Below are 26,758 nucleotides of genomic sequence, written 5' to 3'. Positions count from 1 at the left end.
GAGACCACCTGTCTCTCGGCTCTCTTGCTGCCACCTCTGCTCGGTCACAACTCCCATTAACTACCTTCCCAAGGGTGGCACTGCCCACAGTGGGCTGAACTCTCTCACATCAAACACCAACAAGAAAATCCCACGCAAAGTTCTCATAGGCGAATCTGAGGGTGGCATTTCCTCAGTTCACTCACCAGATGACCCTAGTTTGTGTCAAGTTCACAAAAACAACTAGCACAGAGCCCCTAAGGAGAATTTCTTGAGAGGGCTGTGTTTGGGAGGCTGGCAGAATAGGTATGTGCTTTGCATGTGCTTTGCATGTGCATGCAAGCGCTCGAGCACACACACATGCACGCGAACACGAGTGGGAATAGTGACAAATCAGTGCCCTTGGAGCTCTACTCTTTAGATGGTAAGAATTATTGGAGACTCACAGCAGAACAGTACCCTATTGGATTTACATTTTAGAAAGAGCAGAGTCCATGGAAAAGTTAGAGATAGAAGGGGCAGAGACAGGTAGATGGGAACCAAGGAGCCTTGATTAAGCAGAAGGGTGGATCAGAGATGCCACACATTCAGCATATGTTTAGGGAAGAAAACTAGTCTGAGGGCAGCAGAGGGGTAGGAGGAGGGACTGTATGGCCACTGCCATGAAGTACTACATGTGTCCAGTCATTAAGACAACTTTTCTAGGGTCAGGTGCTCACTGATCCCATTTGACAGATGAGAGAACTGAGGCATAGAGGAGTAACTTGCCAAAGGATACTGTGACAGGTTTGGGGTTTTAGTGATATGCCAGTGGACATGGAGGTCATGTATGGAAGCCAGTGGACAACCGCAGGCGTTCTTGGGAGCCATCCACCTTGTTTTTGAGACATGGCCTTACTGGGTTGGGGCTCAGCTAGTAGGCTAGGCAAGCTGGTCACTGAGCCCTAGAATCTGCCACATGGCCATACCAGATTTATGCCTGCCTTCCCTCCTTCCTTTTCAAGACATTGTTTCTCTGTATAGCCCTGGCTGTCATGGAACTCAGTCTGTAAGCCAGGCTGGCCTTGAACTGAGAGATTCCCCTGCCTCTGCCTGGGATTAAAGTGCTAGGATTAAAGAAGTACACCCCTACTTAGCTACTTTATGTATTTTTAAATTATACTATTTTGTGTGTACAAATGTTAGCTAGAATGGGCATATCTGTGCACTGCATGCGTGTCTGGTGCCCACAGGGTCCAAACAAGTGTCAGATGTCCTGGAACAGGAGTTGCACACTTCTGAGCTGCTGTGGGGGGTACTAAGAAGCAAACACAGTGGTCAAGTAACTACTGAGTCATCTCTCCAGCCCCCTACTTTATTTTTCACATAAGTCCTGAGCCTTGAACTCAGGTCCTTATGCTTACAATGAGTGGATGTCCCCAGCACCTCTGTAGTTAGTGTTAATCAAAAAGGAAGAGCGGAGAGGTACGTACCTTCTTCGAAACTTTAAACAGGGCTCTGGCATTGAGAGGTGTGGGAACAGGATGCTTTGCATTTGAGACAGTGAACTTGCAGCAGATAGAGATGTGGGCTGCCTTCCCAAAGCTTTGCTTGGGCAATCAGGGAGGGGCTTAGAGAGGAAGAAAATGTCTGTCACTTAGACAAAAAGCCTGAGTCTTTCATACTGCCCAGTGTCCACCCTGGGGACAGTGGGTGAGAAGGCACAGAATCACAGCCCAGACTCTGAGAGCAGGTGAGAGCGTAGCAGCAAGCTCGTTTATTAATTCTTGGGGAACATCCTTTATATTCTCCACCCGCATCCTATTGGTCCGGAGCAAGCGTGTCTTCCAATGGCAGTTCCCACTGGCTGTCACTGACTGATCAATCTCTAGGCGCTCAGGCAGGCTTCAGTTTGACCTTCAAGTGGAAGTTGCCTCAGAGACTACAAGGGCCCACTTGCTGTTTCCTTAAGTTTATGTGGAAGCGGACATCACCCTGGCAGCGGGGCCTTTCTGTTCCTCCTGCAAAATGGTCAGGCCAGCACAGGAATCTTGAACTGGATGCTCACTTTAAAGGTTCTGGTGTGATCCAACTGCAAGAGAGACCTTCCTCCATGGAGCACTTTGCTGTTGGTGGCTCCCAGGGGAGGACTGGGGATTGGTTTTGATGACAGGGAAGGGAATGTGTTACTTGGCTTTTGGATCACCCTCTGAATCTTTTTTCCCCAGTACGTTTTATATCATCATCATCATTATTTTGTGTGTTGTGCGTGTGTACAGGTGAACATGTGCCATGGCAATGTGGGGACGGGTGGAGGACAATGGGGCTGACTCTCTCCTAACACCTTCTGTGGGACCTGGGGATGGGACTCGGGTGCCAGGCTTGCCCAGCAAACACTTTTACACCAGCGTAAAGGGTACCTCAGACATCCTTCTGGCTGGTCACAGACGGCAAGCACATGGTGGCTTGACTGCTGTGCGGCAGGTTCTGAGTCCCTCCCACCTGACAACGATATATCTAGCGTCATTCCTAGAAATGCCTTAGCCATCTGAAGGACACAACAGAACCTGTTCTGTAGTTTTACTGTTACTTCATCCATGTTACATACCAGGCAGTGCATTAGCTATGCCTATGACACAATAAAATATGTCCCCGCTTTTTGGTAGGACCCAGAGTCTTTTGCACGCTACACAAGAATGCTAACGGCCCAGCCTAGTTCAGCCTGCGCTTCTACCCTTTCTAAAACCAGGTGTGTGGCTGTCATGGGAAGTCTAATTCCTGTCCGAGGACGCCATTACTGGGAGGTGGAAGTGGATGAGCATGTGGACTACACTGTTGGTGTGGCCTGTGAAGATGTCCCTAAACAGGAAGACCTGGGAGCAAACTGCTTTTCCTGGTGCATGAGGCACACATTTGCCTCCACAAGGTAAAGTCAGTCTGGACATCCAGAGCAGGGATTTGAAAGTCAAAAGAATATTTTTTACTGATAGTAACCAAGGCACACGTTTGCTTAGAAAATAGTCTCGGGTATGGCAAGAGATGTTGCCACCCACTTCACCTGAAAAAGAAGAGCATCTAAAGCCCCTTGGGTACCAACAGTGTCTATACTCCCCCCCACCTTGAGTCAGTATCATAACTGTGTAGCCCTGGCTAACCTAGAATGCACTATATAAAACAGGCTAGCCTTAAGACTCAAGAGATTCATCTGTTTCTGCCTTCCAAATACTGGGATTAAAGGCATGTTCCACCAGGCCTGGCTCATACTGTCCTGTATTTTTATAGGACAAAGGCCTCCCTTGCAGCAGCATCTACCCACTGTGGACCATCAGAGCTTGGCTTCTAACCCAGGGAGTTTGCCTCCAGAAGTATAGGTCTTAAGCTCCTGTATTTCATCCTCAGAGCTGCTGAGAAAGCCATTCCATCTTGTCAGTGTAGCTAAGGGTTCCCATACCACAGCTTCTGCCACTGAGCACTTCATAGACTAGTCCAGCATAGAATGGTCCCAGATACATGGGGGGGGCGGGATCTCAGAGTCCTGGCCAATGCACAAAATGCTTAGACTTACAAAAGCCATGGCTACCACCTTCCTTTACTTGAAAACTGCAAAACAAAACACACAGGCATGACCCAAGGCCCTATCAGCACCTCTGAAAAGATGCAGCCTCTGACCAGTGGTGGTGGTGGTGTGTGCCTTTAAACTTGAGGCAGAGGCATCTCTGAGTTTGAGGCTAGCCTGGTCTAAAGATGAACTAGTTCTAGAAAATCCAGGGCTATACAGAGAAATCTTGTCTTGAAAAACTTAAAAAAAAAAGGTACTGTCCAAGAGAACAGTAGCTCTCTCAGAGAGCAAATTAGACTGAACTCTGCTAACCATGAGAACCATTTTAGGAATGCAAGAGCCACTCTAAGGAAGACAGGTACTTTGTCTGAAGTAAGAATAGAGGCCTTGTTTAGAAAGAACATGGGTCGGACTGAAGCCAGGAAGCCTGGGAGTCGGTGTTTAACAGGGGCATTGGGAGATGAGGTACATTTTGGCTGCTAGAATGAAAGAAAGCAAGGGTGGGGCTGATAGACATTTCTAGCAATCAGGAGGGAAGAAAGAAGAAAGGAGGACACCATGTGAGGGTGGGAACCGGCCTCTAGAACCCATATCGCGGTCTTGAGTCTGTTGGTAGAGAGAAGCTGCTCTGTTTAAAGGAGTGAGCTGAGCTGAGATGGAGACCAGCTGCCTGACACTTTAGTGATGATCTATGGAGTCTGAGTCAATAGACCAGACAAAGTGGCTCTTCAGATGTCTATGTCCTGTGGCTACATTAGATTTTGGCCCGTTTTCAAAGCACACGGGATACATAGCAGAAAGGGTGTAGATCATTCCCACACTCACCTGTGACAGCCAGGTGACAACCCCTGCTCAGGGGCAAGTTTAAGAGCTAGAGCCATGGAGTCCTAGTTCGGGCTGTAGAGGCCTGCTTTTAGTGAAGGCCCCCTCAGTTCAAATTCTTCATTCCAATGTGTCACACACTGGCTTCAAATGTTTCCTTTCCCTGCAAACTCTGACACAGTGGAAGTTTATGGTTGTGCATAAAATCTTTTTAGGTGCAGAGTTCACTCAAGAAAGTCCAAAACTGTGTTTAGGACAAACGTTAGAAAGAAGTCATTTGAAAATGCCATGTTACTTGGTAGTCACTGACTACAAGAAAGGGACAAGACTGGAGGAGTGTGAATCAAGTCAGTATAAAACACTCTGCAAACAGCTCGCCCATAGTTTCCAAACCTTTGTTGTATCAACATTAAATTTTCAGGCATCGGTATGAGTTCCTGCACAACAGGACAACTCCAGACATAAGGATCACAGTTGCTCCGAAGAAGATTGGCGTCCTGCTAGACTACGAGAACTCCACACTGTCGTTTTTCAACGTGGACATTGCTCAGCACCTGTACACGTTTAGCTGTGAGCTCCACCAATTTGTGCATCCCTGTTTTTCCTTGGAAAAGTCTGGATGCCTAAAGATCTACAATGGCATTTCAATGCCAAAGCATGTCACTTTCTTTTAGGCCCTTCCTCAGCCACCCTCACCTCGCTGGCTGAACTTGGTATTCAAGGCTCCCACTGCCAGCAGAAGCTAAAGCTCACGTTAGTGTCCTGGAACCCCTTTCACCTGATGGGGACTCATCCTGTGTGCTGTACCCCGATGCTAGGAGAGCCTTTATCAGGCCAGGCTGTTAAGTGAGGACTCTGTGGGGTCCAACTCTCACAGTGTAAAATTGCAGTTTGTGACATGCAAAGTATTTTGAGTCTCCTAAACTTATAGACCTAGGGAGAGGGTCAGGGAAGTCATGATGGTATCAGCAGCTCTTGTACATTTGTGACATTTTACTGTTTACCAAGAACAGACTAGAAAGGCAAGAAACTCTCTACAGAAAAGGAAGGAAGTCAGATGCCCATTTAAGGTCTTTGTGGTAGACTGAGTAAGAATGGTTCTTCACATAGGCTCGGACATTTGAATGCTTAGTCACAGGTTGGGGAGGAGGTAGGAGGAGCACTACTGGAAAAGGATTAGACCTACTAGGAGGTGTGGCTTTGTGGTTCAGAACCCACCTCTCCTCTACTGGTCCCGCGCCATGCTTCCAGCCATGATAAGATAATGGGCTAAACCTCTGAAAGTGTAAGCCAGCCCCCACTTACATCTTCCTTTTAAGCACTACCCTGGTCACGGTGTCTCTTCGCAGCAACAGAATAATGACTAATACAGAATATGGTGTCGAGGACAGGGATATTGCTGTAACAGCCTTGACCTTGCTGTTTGCTGGAAGAATATGAAAGACTTTGGGACTTTGGACTAGAAAAGTGGCTCAATACATTTTTTGTGTTTGACTAATGAGAGCACAGAAGACACTACAGAGGTGATTTGAACTTCAGGGGATCAAGAAGTTAAGAGCGGATGAAAATTAGTAAATGGCCAATAGATTAGTAAATAGCCAACAGACCATTCTTTTGATCAAAGAATTTGGCTGCCTTTTTTTTTTTTTTTTTTTTTTTTTTTTTTTGCCATTGCCCTAAAAATATGCCTGAGGCCAAATTGAAGCTTGAAGCTTTTTTTTTTTTTTGGATTAACAAAGGAGATTTCAAGACAGCTAAGAGGCTAGGGGTGACTCTTACGCATATCTATAGTGAAAAGGAGTAAAGGGAGCAGGAACACTACAAAATGTACAGTTTGAGGAGAAAAGGAAAACCAGAAAATGATTGGTTAGAACCAAGTATTGTGCTGAAGGAGTCAAGTTTAAAGAAAAGCCAAGGCCAAATGGAATAAATAAAGGGAGTGGTGTCCTTAGGGCAACACCCCACCCAGCTAAGCCAGCAACTTGTGAAAGGAATCAAAAGGAAACATTAAGCAGTAAAGGAAACCATCAACAGAAAGCTGGTGCAAACTAACTGAAAGAGGGGCCAAGTGCCAGCCCAGCAAGCAGAACTAGGTAGCTTCAGCCATGTGGTTCTTTCTGGCTTTACAGTTAAGAGTACGAGAGAGGTTGTGGAATTTTCCTCCACAGGTAAGGAAAGCCACTGAGGCCAGGCATGTCAGGAGTGTCCCTGTGTGGAGGCCCAGGAAGGATATGAAACTGTAAAGGTGAAGCCCAATTGCCTTGGAAACTTCATGATGTTTGAGATACTAGAGACCTGGGATTTGTGCAGGGGAGAGCTGCTAGAGGGTATGGAACCCACCCCAGAGAGAAGTGCTGCAGTCAGCAAAGCTGAAAGGAGTTGGGGATCTGACTTTAGACATGGAGATGCAGAACTGGAGTTAGCTTTGTTAGGTTTAGGTCTTGCTTTGGTCCAGTATTTCCTCAATATGCTCCCTTTCCTCCCCTTTGGAACGGTAAGGTCTACTCTGAGCCGGTATTGTTGGGATTCTGTAAACCACACCCCTCAGTTACCTGACACTATAAAGGGGGCTGCTTGCCCCTCCTCTCTCTTGCTCTCCCACCCTTGCCCCCCCCATGTGCTCATGGCTGGCCCCTACTCCTCTACCTCTCTACTCTTCTCTCTCTGCCCCTACCACCCTCTTAACTTCCCCCATGACCTGAATAAACTCTATTCTGTACTGTACCGTCTTGTGGCTGGTCTCTCAGGGGGAAGGGATCCCCAACATGGGCCCCCCAGAGGCACCTCCATGGAGCATACCCCCCCCCCCGCACTCTCTTCATCCTTTTCCTAACATTGGTGTCGAAACACAGGATGTCATCTTTTAACAAGTATGCCGTCTGCTTTTTTTATTTTGACCTTATGGGTGATACAGTTAAGAGATTATCATGAATGTCAGAAGAAACACTGAACTCTGGACTTGAAAACAGTGTTAGTGTTGTGATAACCACAGAATAGTGACTAAGACAACCACCTACCCCAATGCTTCCTAACAAAGGCTGGCAGCGGCACAGCAGTGTACACTTCCAAAACACGCTGTCTTCTGCTTCCTGGTGGTTCTCAGTCCAGTCTAATTCTGAAATCACCTCTACAATGCCTAAAGGCAGAGACAGTGTGTGCTTTGTTTATAACTTGACTTTGGGGGCTAACACGCTGTGTGAACAGGTACCTTTGTTGTCCACCACTGCTCCTTGGATTCATGCTGCTCTTGGTGGGAAGGATGGCAGGGCCCTTTCAAAACTACAGCAAATACTGCAGGGAGGAAGAAAATCTTAAGGGAGACAGTGTGAAGAACAGAGCCTTACTGCCACATCCACACTTGGGAATGGAGTGGAATGCCAAGGAAGGGTCAGGGATAGCGGAGATAAGAGAAAGAGCATTAGCGAGGATTCATTCGAGAAACTGTCATGAAGTGAAAAGCAGCCAGATTTGAAACCAAGAACTGGGTCTGACTACTATTTGCCTGGAACCTACAGACCCGATTCCCTTCAAACAAAGGAAAAATAGTATTTGTGTCATAAGGATGTGATGCTTCACGGCAAATCTGAGTGACAAGTAATGAGTGACATGTGGTGTATTCACGTTTCAAAGCCATCGTCAACTCACCATGGTCAAAGCTGGGCCCTAGAGAGGAGCCACTCGAGCCAGCAGGTCTCGGACGCCATGCCTCACTGTCTTCATGCCAGTTAGTGACCGTGGTGCCTGCCACTCCAGCTGCAGAGTCAGAACTTCACCTGAGGGCTGGAGAGATGCCTCAGAGGTTAAGTACACCGACTGCTCTTCCAGAGGTTCCGAGTTCAAATCCCAGCAACCACATGGTGGCTCACAACCCTCTGTGATGGGATCCGATGCCCTCTTCTGGTGTGTCTGAAGACAGCAACAGTGTACTCACATAAAAATTAATTAAAAAACAAAAAAAAACAAAAAAAAAAAAAACCTTTATCTGCAAAAAACCAGGAAACTGTTGAGTACTATGTCCTCTGATGCTGCCAGCACAGGCATATCCTACTCACTAGTGGCCCAGGGAAACATTCTTCTCTGTTGAACCTTGTTTTCTAACCCACCCAAATTCTGACTCAATAACAACTCTCATCTGGACTGTGCAAGCAGCAGTTCAGACTCCTGATTTATCACTTACCCGGAGAGGTTAACAGCTGTCTATCTGTCCATCCATCTGTCTCTGTCCCCTGCAGAGTGTGCCCGCTCTCTCCCTCTCTCTCCCCACCCCACACACACACACAGTGTGCCTCTTACCCTGACATAAGGTACTGCGGATGTAAACACAGAGCTGGCTGAAGCTGTTGATGAAATACGCATGTGTATATAGTGAAAGACAGTCTCGGCTTCTGAAACTACCAAATGGGAAATGTGGGCCACAGACATGGCCAGTTTGAGTTCTGAGTTCTAGTGCGATTTCTGGGTGCTTTGCACATAACACAAACATGGAGACATGACTAAAACATGATACTCAAAAGATTTTGATACTTTTTTTTTATTTAACAAGATATCTATATCTTTGACATTTAAAATTTACTAGAATAAGGGATAACCAACTTCAAGCATCACAGTTACTAACCATAAAGAACTTTATTTAAACATGTAATCTTTAGGAAGAAAAAAAAATATTAAAAAAAGGGAAGTCCTGCTGGGCTTTGTGATATGTGCCAAGTCCTCACAATCCTAAGTAGAAGCTGATGAAACTAAATTTCAACCAGGGTTTACCTCATGAACATGTTCAGCTGCAACCTCTGGTAAAGCTGTTAGAAAACAAAACAGAACAACACTTTTAAAATGTTTAAGTGTATTTGTTTGTTTGAGATAGGATCTCACTATATAGCTGAGGATGGGAGTATTCCAACTTGGTATTTATACTAAGCTAGCCTTGAACTCCATGCTCTTTAAACGCTGACACCACAGTGGCACAATCCTTGATACTGAGCAGATAAGCCACACCCCGTCACCACCTGCTCTCCTCCAGCTTTACCTGAGTCACTGTGTAGCTCCTGACTGAGTGAGCACACAGGTGTTGGCTCCCCACCCTAGCAAAAAGGAGAGTCCGTAAAGCCTTCACAGGACAGTGGGTGGGAACTAGCAAGCATTCAGTAGCCTAACGATATATAACACATAGCAGATAGAATGAACACGGTTAGGAACATGGGCTATAAAACGGCACTGACTTCTGGTAAAACTAAATAGTTTCCATTTACAGAATTATTTTTCTTATTTAGGTTTCCGTTGGTGGTGGTCGCTATTTGGTTTTGGTTTTTTGAGACAGTGTCTCACCAGGTAGCCCAAGATGACTTTGTACTTGTGGCAAGCCTCCTGCTTCAGCTTCCCAAATGCTGGGATTACATTAATGAGCCACCATGAATGGCAAAAAGGTGCTGTGTTTAATTACTGGCCCCTGGGGCTGGTGAGATGGCTCAGCAGGTAAGGGTGCTTCTTACTAGACCTGAGGACCCGGGTTCAATCCCCAAACCAACATAGTGGAAGGAGAGACTCTGCAAGTTGTCTTTGAACTTCCTTCACCCCCCCCACACAATCAGTTCTCTGCTGGTTCAAATGATAGTAATCACTTGTGCACAAGCAATATCATATTTCTGAAGTGTGTACTTGGCCTTCAGTACAAAGAGACCAGGTTTATGGGCAGCTGGGCAGTCTCAGGGTCTCATCCTCACATCTGGTGTACTGTCACCCTGCATGACCCCCACACAATTTACTGTAGTGTGGTACTGTGTAAATCACAGTACACTTTTTGAATTCTTGAAACCTGCAGTACAGGAAACACGGTCTCAACTTTCTAACCCACCCGTCCGATCCCCAGGCACCTTCCTATCACTAGTAGAGACTGCGTGCATTCTCATGTAGTTCACTCCACCCACTTCCTGTGGGAAGTAGGCAGTGGCTGTTGGTAGATAAGTAGGTCTTGAATTTATTTTGCAAACAAGACCTGTTCTATCTACCTTTTCATGTAGGAGGCTAAAGGCAGAGTCAGCTTGACTTCAAGGACTCTATTGTCTTAGTCTCCAGAAGAAAGTGACTAAATCTAACACTTAAAATTTTACATTTTAACTGGGCATGCCTACAATCCCCAAACCTAGAAGGTAAAGGCAGAAAGATCAAGGGTTCAAGGCCATCCTCTGCTACATAGCAAATCTGAAGTCAGCCTGGGCTACATAAGACACTATATGAAGAAACAAAAGTAGAAGTTGGGCATGCTGGCGCAACCTTGTAATCCTGGCACTGAGGAGGCTGAAACAGAAGGACTGCCACAAGTCTAAGGCTGTCAGGACAGCAAAATGAGATCCAAATCTTAAACCACTGCTCTTAAAATGCCTAGATATTACAGAGAAGATCTCTAAGAGATATGAGCGCTGTAGGCTTGCTTCCCCCACTTCCCACGTTAACAGAGCTAAATCCAAGGCAACAGTTTGCCTGTCGGTGTCTGCCTTTAGCAAGGACTGTACCCACGGCTTGGCACCACTGCCACTCAAAAGAGCCACTGCCTGGTTCTTGTCACTTCCCCGTGTGCCACCACATCCCTGTCTGTTTTCTGCTGACACCAATCCTGGGATAAGTGAGGCTCCACGTCTGCAGGGCTGACTCCCCTCCTTTCTCAGACTCTGAGAGAATATGGCTTCTCGTGCTCTCACTCAGATTTGGCAGAAGTAACCATGGTTTGTTCACACATCGCTTTTCCACAAGCCAGCCAGCATTTTGCCACCTACTATTTCCTTGCACATGGCAAATGTTAATCTGAAAGGGGGAGAAGCAGCAAGAGCCACACGAGAAGTGACAACAAGGACGGCCTGCTGGAAAAGGGAAGGAGCTTGGTACTGTCTTTTTACCATGTACACTGTGTATGTCATCAACTAGGTGATCCTAACACCTAGAGCGGCACCTCCCTGTCCCCCTAATGGCTGTATGGCTCAAAATCACCTCTGAGAAGCACTGGCTAACTCCCACCTCTCTCAAGCAGAGCTGTACACTGCACACTCACCGTTTATAGAACACTCGAGTGTTGATATTGCGATCCCTGGCTTGTGTCTTCCCCATTGAATTACACACATCTAAGGCATGGTTGTGGCTGCGTAATCTCTGAATGATCCAAGCACAGGAACGACTGCTCTCTGCTTCCTGCTAATACATATACCTGAAGGGAGAAACGAGACATCAACTTATCCTGTAAATCAAAGGAAAGCTTTGTCATTAGAAACCAAAGCAGCTGTCCAGCGTAGGCTCTTGGGGCTGTAGGATGAGGCTAAGTTCTCTTCCGTCCCCACACACCTAGGGCTCTGACACAGTCCATCAATAATTGTGGTGACTTCTAATCTGTGTAGAGAACAAGTGTGGAAGAATCAAGAGTAGTGTTGGATGTATATCGTATGTTCCTCCATCAATACAAGAGAGCTGTGATACATTTAACACTTGGTGTAGCACTGACTATTCCTCAGATAGCCCAAAGATCTATGATATGTTATTTTAGAAGTTCTGATCATAAGTTTGGCTCATAATCCCTGGTCCAGACTAGTATGTGTAAATATCCTGATAAGTTTAACCCTACCTGACATTTTAAGGATGACTCAGTTTGGTTTCCATTGTTGTGAAGAGAAACTATGACCAAGGCAACTCTTATAAAGGACAACTTCTACTTGAGGCTGGCTTACAGTTTCAGAGGTTCAGTCCATTATCATTAAGGCCGGAAACATGGCAGTGTTGGAGACAGACCTGGTGCTTAAAGAGCCAAGAGTTCTATATCTTGATCCACAGGCAGCAGGAGACTATATGTCATACTGGGTATAACCTGAGCATAGGAGATATCATAGCCTGCCCCCACAGTGACACACTTCAGGCAACAAGGCCATACCAACTCTAACAAGGCCACACTTCTAAAAAGTGCCACTCTCTATGGACCAAGCAAACACCTATACTTATTCAAACTACCTCAAGGCACAACATAATGATACTGGCGATCTTTAGTTTACTGTAGAGGGCACAAAGTCCTGGTGCTCACATATGAGCACTAGAGAAACCAGGAATACTAAACATGCTGGGTTGTCTCTTCAAAGGAAGAGATGTATAATTTATTCTCATGTTGTTAAAAGCTTGGAGACCTCTGTGTTAGCCATGCCTGCCTTTATCCCTTAGACACAGACCTGGAGGTGGTAAATAATGTAGTGACTTTGTACCATCAGTATGACTGAGACCGCACAGATCTTCTTGGAGATTTTCTCCAAGACCCTTGAGATAATACATGTAGTCTACATGGAATCCATCTTTATGGTGAACTCCATATCCACTGTAAAGAAATGACATATACTTTGAAAAGAGTTTCAAAGTAAGCATGCCCTGTTGTGCACACGGGATTATGATATCCAAGGAAACATTTTCCTAATGTACTACATAAAACAGACCTAAAATTAAACCACCAGGTCAGACTCTAGAACTTTCAACAATGCTGACTATTAACTTAAGTCAAACTGGCCTTCCTTCTTGCCTCACGGGGATCGACATGACACTGCTGACCATGGTATTTGCAGAGACATGTCCTCTTCCTCCCCCCTCCAGTTTATAAACTAAGATTTATGATGATGATGATGATGATGATGATGATGATGATGGTAGAGGAAATTACACCCTGTAAGGTTAATAACAAACCTGTAAAACCATAGCTATTTCCTGGATTACTTCTTAAATGTGAAGTACCTTTAAAAATCATTTAATAGACTCCCTCACAAAGTGACATAGAACAACAGCTAAAGTAACTCAGTGCTTACTAAGAGTCTTTCTCGATAGATGACCAGATTTAGATGTTCCCCGAGTGGAAACCAAGCAGAGGTTCTCATCATTATTGAAATCTCATTCTTTCTAACAAGGCAGTGGATGGAAGGTCAAAAATTTTCATAGTAGGATTCCTTATTTGACAAAGATTTCTACATAAGGGTCCCCTCCTCCCCAACTTTGATGCTGGGCATCAAACTCAGGGCTTTTTCCACACAAGGTACCCACCATACCAGAGTTACATCCCCAGCCCAATATGAGAAAACCTAAATATCATTTACTTGCATGACAACACCAGTCAGCAATGTGCATGTGTTTTTGTATACTTACCCATCAACTCAAAACTCACGGGCATTCGAAACAGAGAAGGGAAGTGGGTGTGGAACAGCACAGCCTGCAGGTTCCTGGCAGATCAGACACAGACCAAGAGAAGGAGGAGATATGGAAACTACCTAGTGTTGCTCAATGAACTGCTAAGTCTGGAGAAGTAGGTCTGAGCTGGCTACCTTAAGACACCTAAAGCCGTGAAGGCTGGGCTACAGCTCTCTGGTGATACACTTGTCTAGCATGCTTGAGGCCCTGGTATCAATCCCTAGCATGAGTGGCAGGCAACAGGATTTCTAAAGGAAATACAAAATGTAAGCCATTTGCATTCTTGTGTCTACAATTATACAGCTTCTAGAGGTGTGACGCTGTGCGATACGTATTGCTGCATGTTCAGGTGACACTTCTGATCATAACACGATTACAACAGTGACCATGTGCCTATAAAACACAGTTATTTCTGTAACATTTGGATCAAACCATGCAAACCCAGAGCCTGGTGCATGCTAACTGAACACTCCAGCACTGGCCTATAGTCCCAGCTCTTATACCTTTTATTTGGGGACAAGGTCTCTCGGTTATCCAGACAGTTCTTCAACTGCCATCCTCCTGATATAACTTCCCAGGAACATTGAATTTCAGATCTGTATTATCAGGCCTGGATAGGAAGCACTTATGCTTAAAATATGCTTCCTATGAGAGCCTCTGAAAACCCCCAAAGTTAAGTAAGATTAAAACACTTTTATCAAAATAAGACATTATTTGTCCTCCCCCTTCTTCAGTGACAATAATTTAGAATCCACATACAGTGTGGACTGCTTCTTTATTCTTGTCCTTACAACATGTATCAAATCAGATTTCATTTTCTTCTTTTCTTGTTTTTGTTGTTGTTGTTGTTTGGTTTGTTTGTTTGCAGATAGGTTTTCAAACCTCTGTGTAGCCTTGCCTGTCCTACAACTCGCCCTGTAGACCAGGGTAGCCTTGAACTCACAGAGATCCACCTGCCTCTGCTTCCCAATCGCTGGGATTAAAGGCATGTGATACCATCACATGGCTAGCTTTCATTTTCTAATAGCACAAATATCAATAGTCTACAAATGTTCTTTTGAGCTCTCAATAATTTAAAGGTTATCTTGAGATCAAACATTTGAAATTTGTTTTCAGGTAATGCTTATGGACCCCCCATAGTGAATACCTACTTGAATGAGTTCCTTATTACTAAGGTCTCTTGTACATCATGCTAATGTTTCTGTGTTTGCTAATATGCAGTTGCTTTTTTGGACCTCTTAGGCTCCCTTCCTTGACAGGTTTCCACTGTCCTATTTGTTTCCATTGTAGTATAAGAAAGATTATAGTACTAATGCAGGACACACTTAAAAACAAAGGCAGGTGGTTACAGTGAACTCTACAGCATTTCTCCTCAACCTGTAGACAGCTTACAATTTCTTTATAGTGGATTTTTCAAAGAGTCTAGGGTAGAGTTCTACAGGTTATTACACCAAAGCCACAGTTAAAGTTCAAGTAGGTATTCAGCTACAAGCTTTCTGGTGGGGAGCTCAGATCTTGCTGAAGATCCCCAGGGTTTTCTATGCAGTCACAGGTAACAAGGTAATGAAAGTTCCCATCTTTGCATTGTTACTACACCGTACCCTAGAAACAGCAGATATGACAAACTCATCTCCAACTAGGGCGCTACTTCTCAGCATTCCAAATGCTGTCATTCCCAGCTCACACTGTGCTGACCCCAACAAACAACTGCTTTTGTTGCTACTTCATAACTGTAATTTTGCTACTGTTATGAATCATAATGTAAATATCTGTGTTTTCCAACGGTATTAGGCGACCCCTGTGAAAGGGTCATTTGACCCCAAAGGGGTGGTGGCCCACAGGTTGAGAAAGACTGATCAATGACTTTTCTTTGGTGGACTCACATCTTATCTAAACTTTATATACATTAATATTGATATATATATAATATTTTCTATTTGTGTGTGTGTCTATGTGAGTGAATGACATATGTGTGATGCACAAGGAGGCCAGAATAGTGTGTTGGACTCCTTGGGTCCTTAGATACAGATGATTTGTGAGCAATCCACCCACCCCAACAAAAAGCAAATTAAAAACAATTTGTATAGATCCCTTTGTACAAGAATCCTCCGAGATTTTAGTCATGACTCTGTCCTTAACAAATCATGCGACTTTCCTCGGTCTCCTTGCTGCCCTTCGGTTGAAGTGGAGATGAGATGTATCATCAAGGCGGCTTTGTTCCACTTCTAACATTAAATGACTTTGTTTACATATTCAAGAATTTTTTAAATTCAAGAATTTTTAAAAACATCCACTGCATGTGCGCACGCGCGCTAAAATTACTGCAACAAGTGATTCCTCAAGCAAGAGTCATCGATTCTGAATGCCTGAATTTATAGAGCCAATATTCAACAGACTCTGTGCATGTGAATATGTATGTTTGTAGGTATGCGTGTATGTACGTACGTATGCATGTGTATGTGCTTAAACTTCAGTCTGTGACTGCGTCTTTCTTCTTCCATATCGACCCACCATTCCGTGGGCTAGCAACCCTCTTTAAAAAGATGGAGAAAACCAAGCACAGAGGACGATTGATAGCCGGGCAACTTACCCATCTCCTCTCCCATTCCTGGGACGCCTGCCACGTCAGCCACTGACCCGGACACCATAGTCAACCGCCGCACAAGGTGGCCAAATACTGGCCCAACTTCGCGAAACAAAAGCTGCCCAGCATCAGGTGTCAGGCTTTCGGTCGCAATTTCCCCCTCCTTCCGGTGGAAATCGAGTCCTTTTCCGGTTTCTTGGTTGTAGGGAGGAAGTTCCACCTCCGGCACAGCGCGGCTCAGTAAAGCTTGGCTGTTCCCTGTGCGCATGCTCAGAGCGAGTCCTCTGCTGCTTGGCGATTGGGTGCTTGCAGACCCCCGACCAGCCCACGGATCCCGGGTGGGTGTGGAGAGCTGTTCCGTGCTCGGAGTGTGCTATTCTCTGCTCCCCTGACAGACACCATCCTGAGGACTGAAGTCAGCCGCCCTGCCGCCCCGCTCCTGCGACACCCCTCTGCGACCTTGTGCCACCCAGCCCAGAAGTTTCTTAGTGTTCAGTCTTGCCACCCTGCTTAATTAGAGCACGGTCTGCACTGCACCTCAGTAGCCTTTACTCAGTAGCTCTCCTCAGTCGCCCTGGTTGCAAGCCCATGCATCTTCATTGAGGAACAAATGCAGAACTTCCTAGCCTTAGTCAGGGATCTGGTACTTTTGGGTCTGGGAAGATAAGTAAAATCACTTTTGGATTAATTTCCTGGGGGCGGGCCTTAAATGTTGCAAAACTAAAACAACAGACATTTGACATTTGCGTCTTGGTGGAGTTAGGCTTCCTCTGTTATTTTGAATAGATATCTTTGCCTTAGTCTCTGGTGATCGCTAAAAATCTTGTGTGTGCTTTGACTGGAAGCAGCACTGCTCTACTCTGTTGTCAAATGGTTTTCTCTTTATCTCTGCTTATTTCAGCGTTTTATAAGGACATCCATCCTGGTGAATTTAAAGGCTCAGCTTGTTCCTGTTTACTCACATACGGCCTTATTTCCAAGTTCACATTGTGAGGTTGCAGGAAGGAATTAAGATTTCAGGGTGGTATTTACTTCCTACCCCCACTGAGCTGTCAGAGTTCTCCAGGAATGTACAACCCCAAAAGCTGGGTGTAAACAGGTTTAGAGCAAGGAGTTCAGAGTTCTTTTGGATCCTAAGAGTTTGGAGCCAGAATTTGAAGCAAAAAGAAAACAAAAATTGGTCTGTAAGCATAGGTATAAAGAAAAGATCTTGGGACTGGAGAGATGGCTCAGTGGTTAAAAGCATTGACTGCACTTCCAGAGGTCCTGAGTTCAAATCCCAGCAACTACATGGTGGCTCACAACCATCTGCAATGAAATCTGATGCCCTTTTCAGGTGTGTCTGAAGACAGCTACAGTGTACTCACATACATAAAACAAATAAATAAATCTTAAAAAAAAAAAAAAAAAAAAGACAGGATCTTACATGCAATCCAAACCTGAAAGGTTTTTGGATTCAATATACAAAATCAGAAGCAAAAAAAAAAAAAAAAAAAAAAAAAAAAAAAAAAAAAAAGTTAATTTGTTATCAGTTTGAGCCAAATTCCACGTTCTCTTACTCATTTATGAAGATGTAACTTTTCTGGGCATGGTAGCACATTACTGCACTACTTTAGTCCCAGCTCTCAGAGGCAAAGGCAGATCTCTGTGAGTTCGGAACCAGACTGGTCTACATGAAGAGTTCCAAGCCAGCCACAGCGACATAGTATGAAGAAGAAAGGAGGAGGAGGAAAGAAGGAAGGACAGAGAGTCAGGGCTACACAGTGAGACAATTATACTCACTTTCTAGGCATGGCCTGTGTTTTTCTCACCCCGAAGTAGACACACACTGGCTCTTCTGCCTGGAATAGAGCATCAAGTTGCACATACTTTACTTGCCTGATTTGCTGTCATGAAGGCTGTTATTTCATTATTTATTTAATGTATATGAGTACATGGTAGCTGTCTTCTCTGGAAGAACAGTCAGTGTTCTTAACCACTGAGCCACCTCTCTACCCTCATGGACACTGTATTTTAACATAGGAAAATTCTCAGACCATTTACTATCAGTAGTGTGTTTTTAAGCTTTATTTATTTATTATATATAAGTACACTGTAGCTGTCTTCAGACACACCAGAAAAGAGCATCAGATGGTTGTGAGCCACCATGTGGTTGCTGGCAATTGAACTCAGGACCTCTGGAAGAGCAGTCAGTGCTCTTAACCACTGAGCCATCTCATCTCTCCAGCCCCAGGAGTGTCTTAATAACTAAACCCAGCAAAGATAGCTCAAGAGAAAACTTGGAGTTAAACTTATCAATAGATAAAGCTCTTGACAGATCACTAATGTTACCTAGCAGTCTATCTAGATAGACTTAAAAAACAAAAACAAAAAAAAGGTTTCCCCAGAAGTGCTTAACATTTAAAAACCTATCCTGCATTTTGTTGTGTTTATAATTTAGAAGTTTAATACTATATAATTAGCTAAAAGGTTAACATTTAAAAATCCAGTGTCCACTTAGAGAAATGAGAATAGATAGCAGTTTGATGAAAAGATTTTAGCAGAAACCTATTGTAAACATGAAACTTAAAGTTCTTATCACAGGAAAGAGTAAAATGTGACCATTCATTTTTACTTTTAATATTCAACATGATGGTAGATTTTCTACCCAGAGCAATAAAAAAAAAAAAAGGCAGAATCATTAGGAAATAAATGAAAATATTTTTCAAATGACATGATTCTTTTTCTAAAAGGATTGTAGCAATAACCTATTAGAAGGTGTGGCAGAGGTTCATTGTTCATAGGTTCAAAGGTTAATTGTTAAAACTTGTTATATACCAGTGGCAAAGTGTGAAAAATAGAACCCACTCAGGTCAGCGAGATGATTCACAGCTAAAGGCACTTGCAGACAATTTTGATGATCTGAGTTCAATCTCTGGAACTCATGTGGTAGAAGGAGAGACCTGATGTCTACCAGGTTGTCCTCTGACAGCACATGGTGTGTGCACGCACGCGTGCGCGCACGCGCGCGCACACACACACACACACACACACACACACACACAAATATTTTTCAGTTAAAAAAATCCATTGAAAGATGCCAATATAAAATACCTGTGAATTCACTGAACAAAAGACGTATGAGATTTAAGACAAACATAAAATATTGTTGAAAGAGTTAAATAGCCAAGTAGGAAGGGATTTTATCTTTTCTCCTGGAAATTTCAGTGTTTTAATGATAACATTTTATTGCAAATTAATGAAGCACTTTGATTAGAATACTAAAAGTCTTTGCAAATAACTTTTAGGTCAAAGTATATTATTCTTTTATGACACTATTAGCTTCCATTTATTGATATTTAGAATCTGCTATAAGTGATATTAATAGGCATGCCTGTGACTCTGCTGTACTGTTTAAGTGCTGGTATTCGTTCTTTCTTAGTTATTTTTATTTTATGTGCATTGGTATTTTGCCTATGTGTGTTTACATGAAGGTGTCAGATCCCCTGGAACTTGAGTTGCATACAAGTGTGAGCTGCCATGTAAGTACTGGGAATTGAACCTCAGTCCTCTGGAAGAGCAGCCAGTGCTCTTAACCACCGAGCCATCTCTCCAGCCCTCTAATGTCTCTTTAAATGCCAGCACTCAGCTGGAGAGATAGATGGCTTGATGGTTAAGAGCACTGAATGCTCTTCCAGAGGTCCTGAATTCAATTCCTAGTAACAACATGGTGGCTCATAACCATCTATAATGGGATCCAGTGCCTTCTTCTGGTGTGTCTGAAGACAGCTACAGTGTATTCATATAAGTGAAATAAATTTCTTTAAAAATTGAAAAACAGGAGAGAAACATTAGTCTTTAAATTGATGTGTGTGTGTGTGTGTGTGTGTGTGTGTGTGTTTATGTCAGAATAAAGTCCAAGAATGGAGTCGTTGTGAGGAATCTGAGTGCTTGCTTAGAAAACTCCAAGAAAATAAAAGTCTTGTGACCTCAGTTTCTTCAAAAACACAGACTTGTTCTTGTTCTTTATGCTCCTCCCAGGTGTAGTAGATAAAAGTGAGTTTACTTTATCTGTTGTTATTCATACTGTTGCTGTAAAGTTCCCCCCAACACATGCCTATGAGCTCATTATGTTTTTTTTTTTCCCCGTATAAACTGCTCTGGACGGTGTTTGTGGTCATAGCCTCAGCCCATGTGTTCTATAACCCTGCCCTGTTTAACTAAGAGCAGAGTCTGGGTGGTTTGTGTGGCACAAACCCCTGAGCTCGAACAGGTGGCAAGTGTCTTATTAACTCTCAGATCATATATTACACATCACATGGGTGTGTGTGTGTGTGTTGGGGGGAGAGAGAGAGAGAGAGAGAGAGAGGTCATGGAGCTGAGAGGACTTACTGAAGGCAGAGAGCTATTACAAATGCAAAGAGGTAGTTAGATATTAACCTGGTTGAGAGCTGCTGAAAGCCACGGCACTGGGGCACCGAGTCCTGAGGTTGATTTAGCACCACTGACAGAGGTGAGGAACCATTGAGGAAGCACAGGACCACATTCAAACAGACTGATGGAAATCTAAGTGAGCTGCTTGGATTGAACCACGTACAACAGTGGAAACCATGCTGAGCTAAAGCCACTGGAATGTCAGAAATTCTCTTCCTGTGGATCTCTTAATGCACAACCTGATGATCAGATCACATGTCTGTGGGGCCACCACAGTCACAGTGTTAGGTGTCCTTTCCTTTTTTGTGATTCAGGTGAGGGTGTGACTTTTGTTTAAAAAGACCTCAGGTGTCTGGCATGGTTTTAGTACAGATATATACCCGTGCATAGCCAATCTATTTTGGTAAGCTCATAGGAGGTACATTTTTACTTACATGAATAAGTTATTTATCAACCCATACCTCATGGTTCATGCTGGACAACTGGTGGTATTTACATATACACGTAAGTCAGGGGCTGGGGTATAGCTCAGTCAGTAAAGAACTTGGTTTTCTTTGTTTCTCCAAAATGTATTCTTTAAGTATTTAGTTACTACATCTGTGTTCATATGGGACTATGTTGCAGTAAATATTAAAAAATAGAACGGGTTTGTCTTTTACCGGCCCTGTGGTCTCACTCTGGTTTTAGCTCAGAGTCTCGCGCTCCTCTGGTACCTGGTCCCAGCCGCCAACACGGCCCAACTTGTCCGCTCAACTACCTTCCCTGGTGGCTTACTACCGCCTGTTCTCTGCCTCTATCCTGGGGTGTTTCTGTACCCCCAAGTCCTACACAAACAACTCTACAGCCCAATTGCTTTTCATACAGGTTTATATGTTCAACTCTCAATCCACAAACCCTCTACACAACAAGATTACATTAAATAGACAAAGATACAAACTGCCCTTCGTATAAGATGCTAGACCTATAAAATCCTTAATGTTTATATCTATTTAATGCCAATTAGTATCACCAGCTGGTCCTTGGGAACCTCCATGTTGCCACGACCTCTAACCTCCGTCCTCTCACCTCCTCTGCCTCTCCAACCTCTGACCTCTCTTCCTTTGACCTTTTAGACCTCCCTTCTCTCCACCCCCTCACCCTGCCCAGTCACTGGCTTTCCTTTATTTTACTAATTAAAATGGGAAGGTTCAGTTGGAGTTTCTGGAGTAGACAGCCCTTCTTGAGGAAGTGGAATTAACATTAAAATACAAACAGCTTCGGGACAATCTACAGGACTATGATTTATCTGTCTTTTTTGTATAAGAGTTCCATTTTATCACGTGTGATGCATTCCAGCTGTATCATCTGCTCCATGATGTTAGCATGACCCTGTGCCCTCAGGTCTCCCCTGTCCATCATAGGTCATAGCTGGATTTTCAGTCCTTTCTATCACTGTTTCATTTCTAGGAGCAGATCAGTAACTAACTGGCTAACAGCCAACTCCCCCCCCCATCTCCTCAGCCACCTCGGCTCATTCCTCCCTCTTTCTTCAGAGCCTACCCAACAATGCTCAGATTTCTGCACAGCTGTCCTGCTCTCATCCCACCCACACAGCGCCATAGAATCTCAGGGTCAAACTAACTGTTCAAACTCAAATTCAAGCCTTTCCCTAAGCTGCCCTGGTATAGCGTTAACAGAATACACCCACTAATGCGTACTGTCTAAGAAGACACAGCAAAAACACTGCATTGGGCCCTGCCATTGAAAGACCAGGACAAAGCTTGACCCCCTAACAGGTAAAGGAGAAGACCCCTAGAAGGTAGAGTAGAGCCAAAAATGCAGGTTAGCCCGTTCTGCAACACTATCCTTCGACTCCACGAACTGGCTGACCATAAAGAACTCATGGCCTTAAGGTCAGGGTGACTCTGTTTCAGAAACTGACTGACAGTAAAAACATAAAAGTTAAATAACACATATTAAACAATCTTGAGAAACCAGGTGTTTCCCTTATGATTCTTCACTGGTATTTTTGGTATTCTCCAATGACGTACCCCCCCCCCACCCCGGTTGTGATTTGTCTTCCTTAAAAACCCCTACTCTCAGCCACTCGGGGTCAGACTCCTCTACTCCTGCGTGGGATATGAGTCTCGACCCCAGGGCACTGGTCAATTAAAAAACTTCATGTAATTGTAGCAAGGACGGTCTCTTGTGAGTTCTTGTGGGGGGTCATGTTATCCTGAGACTTGACTGAGGGTCTCCCCTCTGCGGGGGTCTTTTACCATCTCTCTCCATGCCTTACAATTATTCATTCCTGAAAATATCCACAAAATGCTTGTAGGCAGATTTGCTTGCAGAAACACTATAGATGAGAAAGAACTAATGTTCATCCCTAAGAACCAAGGGAAAAAGATTCAAAACCTGTTTTTATATTTTGTGATATTTTTGTTTTGTTTTTGAATTATTTGTTTGTTTCTGAGACAGAGTCAACTTTCTATAACCCAAACTGAAAAACCTATAACTCAACCTTACCAAACTTGCAGTGATCCTCCTGCCTCAGCCTCCCAAGCACTGGTCAAAGGCCTCCTAAATGGAGAAATCACCCTGCCCCTCCTGATAAAGAAATCCAACTCAAGTTAAACGTTCCATTCTGGAACAAACAGCAATTCTCAAACAAACCACAAAAATTCTTGGCCCCCCTCTCATTGCCTATAAACCCTCAGTTTACCCAGCCCCCACAGCACACGGTCTCTGCCCACTCAGGCCCCCTACCCTTCAAAGTTCTAGTAAAGGGCAATCTGCCTCTGTGAGGTCAGTCTCCTCAGTCCTTTATTTCCAAGCTACCTTGGTCAATCACAATCTAACGCAAGGTATATCTTGTATTTTAACAAGTTAATTCAAGACATTGGAAGGACACTAGAACCCGAGGTATTTCGTGGGCACCAAGATATCTGAGGTAATCTGAAGTATTGGCTACACATGGGACCCCACAAACAGATGTAAGGCATGAGATAGCAAGTAGGAGCTGAACTCTGCAGCTGTGTTCTTGGCTGTGGTTATCACAGCAGCTGCTGTGACAGACGGGACTGGTAGACCTCTGATTTCGCTTCCAGCACCAGCATGGGGGCTCGTCTCTTCCAGGTGCATCTTCCAAAAGCGGGGAAAAATCCCAAGCAAAGAGGCCAGGTGAAGCAGCTTCCTAACCAGCTGGGCCTTCCATCACTAGAACGACACAGCCGAGTGACCACTGGGGTTGCAGAGGACACCATGCCTGCTAATGACTGTACTCATCTTTCTCCAGTGGTCCTTTCCCTCTGTGAGCTCTCACAAAGAGCTGACACCCCACCCCCAGTAATCTGTTTCCAACTGTGCACGAACACACCTGGACATCAGTGTGATGGTGATCTCTTAAGGCCAAGATCTGGCTTAAAGCAAACCCTCTTTCCTCAGCACTGTTCCTTGAGTGGAGGCTGCTGAATGTGAGGAGATGGATTGACAGGAAGAATGGTGTGTAAAGACAGGAGGCTAGGTGCTAGGAAGATGTGATTGCTCTCAACGCACTCCTTAGCATCCAGAAGAACGTTGATTCCACCTCTCCAGAATCCTACACCCTGCCTCACTTTTTCCTTGAAGAAAGCAACTGGAAGCTGATTCCATGCTCTCAGCCTTCCTTCACCTTTGTTTCTCCATTTTCCTGAGTTCTGCCCCCACATTCTTCTCTCTGCTGTGTGTGTGTGTGTGTGTGTGTGTGTGTGTGTGTAGGTGTAGGCCAGGATTTGTATTCATCTGAGATATAGAATTCACATTTGAACCATTCAGGGTATGAGCCTGCCATTCTCCCTCTCTCCTGGCAAGTCTCCAAACATTGAGCTACACCTCAAGCCCCCAGATCGGCTTCCTTGCCTTTATTCATACTGGAAGTGCTCTTCAAATGTCTGGGGGACAGCATTCATATTTAAAGCTGAGGAAATAAATTGGAGTATGAATTGCCTTGCATGGGACATGTCTGCTGACCAGGATGGTGGGACAGAAGATGACTGAGAAATAGTCTATAGTTAGAAACACTGTGTGCTCCTCACTCCATCCCTATAGGAAAAAGAACTTATAGGTGAGGGCTTGGGAGATTTGGGAGATGGCTGTGTCAGTGACATGCTTGCATAGCAAGCATGAAGGCCTGATTTTGATATCCAGAACCCTACCCTAACCAGCAAAGTCCAGGCCAGTGAAACTGTGATTTTATTCTGAGGGGCTACTAAGCAGAGTAAACTTAAAACACACACAGAGACACAGACAGACAGACAGACAGACAGACAGACAGACAGACAGATACACACTATACACCTATACAAGCACACCATGCATTATACAAATTCTTACAAGATTTTGTAAAGCTAAAGGGAAGAGCCTAAAAATTTCTATAGAAGGAAAATTGAATTTGCCCCAAAAGATGAAAACTGGAATGTTGTTTCATTTTCAGGGGAGGAAAATGTGTGAGAAGACACTGAAGCAACATCTCCAAAGACAAGTAGAAAAATCTGCGCCTTTCCCCTGGTGCTGAGGCTTAAACCTAGAATCATTTGACATTACTATCAGTTTAAGGATATATTCTGGAGAGAACTAAATGTGTTAACCAGTCAAAATGAATCTAACCTAGAAAATACAATGCAGCAAGCTTTATTTTTTTGTGAAGGTTTAAAGTGCCTTTATTTTTTATGTAAGAAGCCTTACGGTTATTAAAGAAGAGAAAATGTAGCTAATAAAAATTTGCTACATACAAAATATTTTTATTAAGTACTAATGTAATGAGCATAAAATTGAAATAAATATATCTCTGAAAGTTCAGTTGTAAATAAACATTAAAGTATATTTATTTTCATCTTCATATTAATTACATGTAGTCTTTTAAAATACATTAAAATTAAGATTTCTGTTTATGAGTATCTTACATGTCTATAAGCATGTGATGTATGTACCTGGTAACATGAGAAGAGTAAACAGGGCATGAACTCCTATAAGTAATGAGAAACTAACAGAGGCTCTTGGCAAGAACAATATTTGCTTTTAACTGTTAAGGTATCTCTCCAGCCCCTGCAGCAAGCTTTAAAAATAATTTAAAAATATTCGACAGGATGCCAGAGGTTAAAGGGGTGGCTAGAAAATAAGATTTCGATGCTGAACAACAGCTACAAACATATGTATTAGCACATGCTTTATTTTTATCAGAGAGGTTATTAGAAACCACAAGGAATGGGGTTTCAGGAAGAACATAATATTTGAAATATGTACATTAAAATCCAACATGATTTTTAGAACTGGGAGGGTGGAAGCAAAGCCTTAGCTTGAGCTTCATGAAGCAATCCTTCTGTACTGCTGGCAAGGATTTTGTTTACATTTCTTATTGTAAAGATGTAGTATTGACACAATGTTAGATGAAATGACGGAACAGATTAGAGGTCCCAGGAACAAATCCATTCACATGGACACTTGATATAACCAAAGAGATGCTGGAGACCAGTAAGAAACTTGTTTAATGAATAGACCTGGATCAACTCATCAAATGAAAGAGGAAAAAAAAAAAAGATTAAACAGAGTCCCCATCTCCTATCACATATAATTCTATATGAAAATTAAATTAAAACTTTCAGGGCTGTGGAAATAGCTCTAGAAAGAAAAACACTTGGTGCACCGGCCTCGAAGCCTGAGTTCAGGTTCCTAGAAACCTGTGGTAGCAAGTATCTGTAACCTCAGCATTCCAACCTCCAGATAGCAGGCATAGATCAGAGAAGCTCTGACTTCATATGTGCCATGGGGTACACACACGTAGACTTTCAGAAAAAAAAAGAAGACATTACCCAGGAACATTCTTAAATAAAATATAAATTCTGACTAGGATGAAATGACTGCTAAATTTTTCTATTAAAATTAAATCAATTCAACAGGCAGCATCACAATGAGATATTTGCAATACATATAACTAAAGACTGTATAAAATCACCAAGACGATAAGAAAAACCAAGTAGCATCATTCACCTAGTCTAAGATGTGATCACAGATAGGGTAGACCAGGAAGGAGTCACTTGGTTAAGTGGAAATATTTGTCTCATTACTTTCTTTAAGACAACTCATTGGGCTAGTCAAGAATTTCTCTTTCTAAATTCTAGACTATGTATAAACACACTTCTCCCCAACCCATCATTTGGTTTACTTCTATTGAACATGTTTTACTAAAAATGTACTTAAAAATTTTTAAATTG

General features: G+C 43.6%; 1 protein-coding gene and 1 long non-coding RNA gene across 4 annotated transcripts in view; one reads left to right on the top strand and one right to left on the bottom strand.

The window, feature by feature from the left end:
- Positions 1-7,063, top strand: part of FSD2 (fibronectin type III and SPRY domain containing 2) — a 35,446-nt gene extending 28,383 nt beyond the window's left edge. For 2 of the 3 annotated variants that reach the window (XM_080914682.1, XM_080914681.1), the window contains 2 exons: positions 2,708-2,884; positions 4,761-7,063. In XM_080914682.1, the coding sequence (XP_080770808.1) occupies positions 2,708-2,884; positions 4,761-5,013 (430 nt within the window). In that variant the 3' untranslated portion in view covers positions 5,014-7,063. The remainder of the gene's footprint in view (positions 1-2,707; positions 2,885-4,760) is intronic. The other variant, XM_080914683.1, reaches the window with a different exon arrangement.
- A 1,727-nt stretch (positions 7,064-8,790) lies between these two features.
- Positions 8,791-16,312, bottom strand: LOC308418752. Its single transcript, XR_013974967.1, has 3 exons — positions 16,122-16,312; positions 11,379-11,531; positions 8,791-9,135 (listed from the first exon to the last, which is right to left on the bottom strand). It is a non-coding gene; the product is annotated as an uncharacterized lncRNA (long non-coding RNA).
- Positions 16,313-26,758: the final 10,446 nt, after the last annotated feature.

The sequence above is a fragment of the Micromys minutus genome (genome assembly GCF_963924665.1).
Source record: "Micromys minutus genome assembly, chromosome: 3".
NCBI classification, from domain to species: Eukaryota; Metazoa; Chordata; class Mammalia; order Rodentia; family Muridae; genus Micromys; species Micromys minutus.
Note: the sequence above shows the minus strand (reverse complement) of the source record. Positions and strands in the feature narration are given on the sequence as shown.